The sequence below is a fragment of the Aquarana catesbeiana genome, linkage group LG08 (genome assembly GCF_042186555.1).
Source record: "Aquarana catesbeiana isolate 2022-GZ linkage group LG08, ASM4218655v1, whole genome shotgun sequence".
Taxonomy (NCBI): Eukaryota; Metazoa; Chordata; class Amphibia; order Anura; family Ranidae; genus Aquarana; species Aquarana catesbeiana.
In genome coordinates, this window is record NC_133331.1 from 304,254,236 (window position 1) to 304,261,121 (window position 6,886).

At 44.7% G+C, this 6,886-nt stretch overlaps 1 protein-coding gene across 1 annotated transcript in view; it reads right to left on the reverse strand.

Moving 5' to 3' along the window:
* The window catches only part of LOC141106883 (uncharacterized), a 58,957-nt gene extending 52,516 nt beyond the window's left edge, over nt 1-6,441 (reverse strand). Inside the window, exons 1-6 of the mRNA XM_073597811.1 lie at nt 6,286-6,441; nt 3,518-3,631; nt 2,962-3,099; nt 2,752-2,875; nt 2,538-2,635; nt 2,342-2,402 (exon numbers count right to left, since the gene is read on the reverse strand). Of these exons, the coding sequence (XP_073453912.1) occupies nt 2,342-2,402; nt 2,538-2,635; nt 2,752-2,875; nt 2,962-3,099; nt 3,518-3,631; nt 6,286-6,417 (667 nt within the window). The 5' untranslated portion in view covers nt 6,418-6,441. The remainder of the gene's footprint in view (nt 1-2,341; nt 2,403-2,537; nt 2,636-2,751; nt 2,876-2,961; nt 3,100-3,517; nt 3,632-6,285) is intronic.
* Nucleotides 6,442-6,886: the final 445 nt, after the last annotated feature.

A 6,886-nucleotide genomic window follows, 5' to 3' on the forward strand; every position in this document is an offset into this window, starting at 1 on the left:
GTGATCAAATACCGCCAAAAGAAAGCTCTATTTGTGGGAACAAAATGATAAAAATTCTGTTTGGGTACAGCGCTGCATGACCACGCAATTCTCATTTTAAAAGCGACAGCGCTGAAAGCTGAAAATCGGCCTGGGCAGGAAGGTGGTGTAAGTGGCCGGTATTGAAGTGGATAAGAGAAACTCATCTCCTATTGTGAGAAGGAAGACGGGCGCTTCTCCTGTACAACCTCTCAGGTAGGTACTGTAAGAAAACATTCCTTCAGCGTGAAATGATTTTCCTCATACCGAACTTCATTAAGGACCCTCTCCTGAGTGTTTTTTCTGGTGTACAAGAAGGGATATTTTCTGAGTAAAAGATTTCCCGCACTCTGAACATGAAAATGGACGCTCACCACTGTGACTTCTCAGATGCGTTAGAAGGTTTTCTTTCTGAGTGAAACATTTCCCGCACTCCGAACATAGATAAGGCCGTTCGCCCGTGTGACTTCTCTGATGTGTAAGGAGCTTATCTTTCCGAGTGAAGCTTTTCCCGCACTCCGAACATGAAAAGGGACGCTCGCCCGTGTGAACTCTTTGATGAGCATCAAATGCCGTCTTATAGGCGAACGATTTCTCGCAGAGCGAACACGGATAGGGCCGCTCACCTGTGTGTGTTCTCTGGTGGGTAAGAAGGTGCCCTTTCCGAAAGAAAGACTGGTCACAAGTTGTACACGAAAAAAGACGCTCCCCCGTGTGGCGCTTCTGGTGTCTAAGAAGGTCTCCTCTGTATGTGAAACATTTCCCGCACTCTGTACAGGGAAAGGGGCGCTCGCCCGTGTGACTCCTCTGGTGTATAGTAACTAACTTTTTTTGCGTGAAACATTTGCCGCACTCCGTACACGAATAAGGACGTTCCCCCGTGTGACTTCTCTGGTGAATAACGAATGACGCTTTCTCAGCGAAAGATTTCTCGCACTGTGGACAGGAAAAGGGACGCTCGCCCGTATGTCTTCTCTGGTGGGTAAGAAGGTACACTTTACGGCTGAAAGATTTGCTGCAAATTGAACAGGAAAAAGAGTGCTCGCCCGTGTGAGTTTTCTGGTGCCTGAGGAGGTCCTGTTTCGAAGTGAAGCCTTCCCCACACTCTGAACATGGAAATGGAACTTCGTGTTTGTTTGTCTTTTGATTTACAGCACGCGACGAATTCGAAATTGGACATTTATCCGCTTCAGAGGATGGGGACTTGTTATCTTCTCCAAGTATATCATTATCTAAACTACCAGAAGTAATCCCAGGAGGTTTAGAGGAATCAGAGGATCTATCCACACTGGGATTTCTTGGTTGTCCTTTTTTGGAAACAGTAGGCGGCTTATTAGGAGATGATTGAGTATTAGACAGATGTGTTGATCTGTTTTCATGGTAAAGTTCTGGATGTATATTTTGAGTAACATGCTTTACTTCTGTAGAATGTTGCATTATGACATCATCTTCCTCTTCTTTAAATTCTAGAGAGAAGAAAAAAATATGTGGTTGAGGTATTCTGACCAATATGTTCACCATTAAAAGCATGACGTTATATTGAGGAATGGAGATGGACCTTTCATATGGTGTACAGTATCTCCTCCTCATTTGTTGGGAACATGACGTTATATTGAGGAATGGAGATGGACCTTTCATATGGTGTACAGTATCTCCTCCTCATTTGTTGGGAACATGACGTTATATTGAGGAATGGAGATGGACCTTTCATATGGTGTACAGTATCTCCTCCTCATTTGTAGGGAACATGACATTATATTGAGGAATGGAGATGGACCTTCCTCCTCCTCCTCATTTATTGGGAACATAACATTATATTGAAGAATGGAGATGGACCTTTCATATGGTGTACAGTATCTCCTCCTCATTTGTTGGGAACATGATGTTATATTGAGGAATGGAGATGGACCTTTCATATGGTGTACAGTATCTCCTCCTCATTTGTTGGGAACATGACATTATATTGAGGAATGGAGATGGACCTTTCATATGGTGTACAGGATCTCCACCTCATTTGTTGGGAACATGACATTATATTGAGGAATGGAGATGGACCTTCCTCCTCCTCCTCATTTATTGGGAACATAACATTATATTGAAGAATGGAGATGGACCTTTCATATGGTGTACAGTATCTCCTCCTCATTTGTTGGGAACATGACGTTATATTGAGGAATGGAGATGGACCTTTCATATGGTGTACAGTATCTCATCCTCGTTTGTTGGGAACATGACATTATATTGGGGAATGAAGCCGATATGTCAACAACATTACTCCCTTTTTAAATTGTTATTCCAACCCCCTCTGCAGACTGCTGATTACCTCCCACAAACGTCTGTTCTTCCTCTTTAACTTCAATTTTCATGTCAACTGGTTCATCACCCTAAAATCACAAAATAACAGAAAAAAAAAAAATGTTCAAATTCTGAGAAAGATTATTCCAGGACTACAAAAGAGGAACACAATCTCACACAGATTAGAATTTGTTTGGATTTCTCAAAGGCTCAGTCCCACCTACCTGATGATGGTGGGGGATGGTGTGATCTTCCTGTGTGGAATCCCGGGAATACAGAGGACGGGGACATCTCTCTGGTGGGTTCCCATTACTGGATCCATCTGTAGGAAACACACACACTGACTGAATACATTGTTTCTATGTGTTTATCAGATGATGGGGGATCTAGGTGGACCCTCCGTACTGCTCTCTCCTTTACAATAAAGTCTCCTCTTACCCGGTGATGTGAGGGGCGGCTGATTCTCCATCATGACGTCCTTGTAGAGATCCTTGTGTCCTTCTAAATACTCCCACTCCTCCATGGAGAAATAGACAGTGACATCCTGACACCTTATAGGAACCTGACACACACAATGATACAGTCACCATCCAGACACATCCCTTGTCTGTCACTGGATAATGTCCCAGAATTCCCAGCACTGCTCACCTCTCCTGTCAGTAGCTCAGTGATCCTTCTGGTGACTTCTAGAATCTTCCACTTGTGGTGACTCTTAGGAGTCAGGGATTGACGTGGAGGCACTCTGATGGTCGTATGGTCACCAAGCATCTTGACTGCAGGGAAATCCTGTATTGAAACAGAAATTAAGATGTTGAGTGACCTCCTAGAATCCTCCTCACCTCTCCGGTCAGGTCTGTGTTTTATTAATAGAGATAAGAGTGATGTCATGTGACCTCCCAGAATCCTCCTCACCTCTCCGGTCAGGTCTGTGTTTTATTAATAGAGATAAGAGTGATGTCATGTGACCTCCCAGAATCCTCCTCACCTCTCCGGTCAGGTCTGTGTTTTATTAATAGAGATAAGAGTGATGTCATGTGACCTCCCAGAATCCTCCTCACCTCTCCGGTCAGGTCCGTGTTTTATTAATAGAGATAAGAGTGATGTCATGTGACCTCCCAGAATCCTCCTCACCTCTCCGGTCAGGTCTGTGTTTTATTAATAGAGATAAGAGTGATGTCATGTGACCTCCCAGAATCCTCCTCACCTCTCCAGTCAGTAGATAGACAATCTCCAGGGTGAGGTCCAATATCCTCCCAGTCAAATTTTCCTCGTCCATCTTGACCGAGGTGGTCATGTGATCTATACAGGACTCTCCTTTCTGTAGGATGTGCAATCTGAGAAATATTTGAACTTTAGGGCTCTGCACTACACAGCCCACATCAATTAAACATTGTCTTTAGTTTATAATCACCAATTGTTCCGCAAATGATTGTTGCGGATCTCCAAATCTACCAGGAGTGCCTCTAGCTAGATATTAATATACATACTTTACATTATTATATTTTATATGTATCTGGATATTATTATATACAGATTATACATTTATTCTACCTACTGTTTGAAGGCAGAGTTTATTATTTATTATTATTAAACAGAATTGATATAGTACCAACAGTTTGCGCAGCGCTTCTCAACATGAGGTACAGTTACAATACAATGTAATACAGGAGGAATCAGAGGGCTCTGCTCCTTAGAGCTTACAATCTAGAAGGGAGGGTCAAGTGATACAAAAGGTAATAACTGTGGGGGATGAGCTGATGGAGGAAATAAAAGTAGAATAGGCTTCTCTGAAGAGGAGCATTTTCGGAGATCGTCTAGAAGCAAACGGAGTAGGAGATAGTCAGACAGATTGGGGTAGTGAGTTCCATAGGATTGGAGAGGCTCAGGAGAAGTCCTGGAGGCAAGAATGGGAGGAGGTGATGAGAGAGCTTGAGAGCAGGAGGTCTTGGGAGGAAGGAAGAGTGGTGTAGTGGGTAGCACTCTCGCCTAGCAGTAAGAAGGGTCGCTGGTTCAAATCCCAACCACGACACTACCTGCCTGGAGTTTGCATGTTCTCCCTGTGCCTGCGTGGGTTTCCTCCGGGTACTCCGGTTTCCTCCCACACTCCAAAGACATGCTGGTAGGTTAATTGGATCCTGTCTAAATTGTCCCTAGTATGTATGAATGTGAGTTAGGGACCTTAGATTGTAAGTTCCTTGAGGGTAGGGACTGATGTGAATGTACAATGTATATGTAAAGCGCTGCGAAAATTGACAGCGCTATATAAGTACCTGAAATAAATAAATAAATAAATTTGGTTGGTATTTTGAGACCAGGTTAGTGATGTAGCTGGGGGCTAAATTGTGGATGGCTTTGTAAGTTGTTAGTATTTTGAATGTAATTTGTTGGGTGAGCGGAAGCCAGTGGAGGGATTGACAGAGAGGAGTAGCAGACACAGAGCGGTTGGTAAGGTGGATGAGTCTGGCAGCAGCATTCATGATGGACTGAAGGGATGATAGACAAGGTAAGCCAATAAGGAGGGAGGTGGAGTAGTCGAGGCGAGAGATGACCAGGGAGTGAGTTAAGAGCTTGGTGGTGTCATTGATTAGGAAGGGGCATATTATGGAGATGTTGCAGAGGTTGAGGTCGCAAAATTTGGACAGTGATTGGACATGAGGCCTAAAGGATAGATCAGAGTCCAGGATTACACCTTGGCATGGGGGGATGGGCTGATAGTTGTGCTATTGATCTTAAAAGAGAGATCAGGGAAAGGGGTACATGGGGGAGGAATAATTATGAGCTTGGTTTTGGATAGATTGAGTTTTGAGGAAGTGGTTTGACATCCAGACTGATGTATCTGATAGTAAATTAGTGATACGTGAGGAGACGGAGGGCGTGAGCTAAGGGGTAGAGAGATAAATTTGAGTGTCGTCAGGGTAGAGATGGTATTGGAAGCCACAGGAGGCTATCAGGTAGCCCAGGGAGTAGATTTGCCAACTCATCCATTTAAACCCGAACACATATGAATTACACAGGTTCTGAGGCTAATTAAATGCAGATAAGGCACCAAGTGAGTTTAATTACCACCTTAATCTGCCTCAGAACCTGTGTGATTAGTATGTGTTCAGGTTTAAAGGGATGAGGTGGCAACCATACCAGGGAGGAGGTGTAGATCGAGAATAGGAGAGGTCCAAAAATAGAACCTTAGGGCAACCACCAACAGAGAAAAGGAGAGGAGGGGAGGAAGTAGAATAGTAAGTAACGCTAAAGGTGCAGTTGGATAAGTAGGAAGAGAACTGGCAAAGAGTTCAGACATGAAGACCAACGGCGTGGAGTTTTTTGGAAGGGGTGGAGGAGGTAAACCATATCAAAGGCAGCCGAGAGGTCCAGGAGTAGGAGTACAGAAGAGTGTCCATTTGGTTTTGGCCATTAGTGGATCATTTGTGAGTTTTAGGAGAGCAGTTTCTGTGGAGTGTTGAGGGCGAAATCCAGACTGAAGGGGGTCAAGAAGGTTATTCTCTGCGAGGTGGTCCCTCAGTCGGTTGCAGACCAGACGTTCGAGGAGTTTGGATAAATAGGGGAGCAAGGAGATTGTAGGTTGTTAAGATTGGTGGAGTCCAGTGAGGGCTTTTTAAGTATGGGTCTGACTAGTGCGTGTTTTAGAGAGTTGGGGAAGATGCCAGAAGAGAGGGAGAGATTGGAGATGTGGGTTGGAGAGTGTAGAACAGAGCCGGAGGGTGAACGTAGCATTAGCGAGGGTCCAGGGGACGGGTGGTTAGCTGGACATCAGAAATAAGTTTAGCAACCTCGTCTATAGTGGTGGGGTTGAATGAGGGAAGTAATGATTGTACTTGTGGGCATGAAGTGTTAAGAGGAGAAGGTACCTTTACATTTATACGTTATTTTTTGTAAGACGTCACAGTGACTATGGAGGAAGAGGTCGGACATGACGGGGTGGTTACTGGGTGTAAATATAAAATAATATCTTATTACCTCCTCTTCTGCCAGTTCCAGAAATGTCTCCTCTCTACTTCCTACCAACTCACCTCTCACCCGGAACTTCCTGTTTATATGTGACCTCACTTCCTGTCTGTTGGGGCCATTCCGTATGGATGAGAGTGCCATCTTGTGTGGAACTAAGGAATTGCAGCTTTACATCTGAAGTATGTGGGGAACATTATGCATTTTGCTAGTAATCGCCATCATATAATTAGTCCACCACAAAAAAAAAAACATTTCAGTGTTTGGTAAATACTGGAAATGTAAACCTCCATATATGTCTCTCAGTCCCCCTCCTGTCCTCCTTTCTTCCACGTCTCTCAGTCCCCCTCCTGTCCTCCTTTCTTCCACGTCTCTCAGTCCCCCTCCCGTCCTCCTTTCTTCCATGTCTCTCAGTCCCCCTCCGTCCTCCTTTCTTCCATGTCTCTCAGTCCCCCTCCCGTCCTCCTTTCTTCCATGTCTCTCAGTCCCCCTCCCGTCCTCCTTTCTTCCACGTCTCTCAGTCCCTCTCCCGTCCTCCTTTCTCTATGTCTCTCAGTCCCCTTCCCGTCCTCCTTTCTTCCACGTCTCTCAGTCCCCTTCCCGTCCTCCTTTC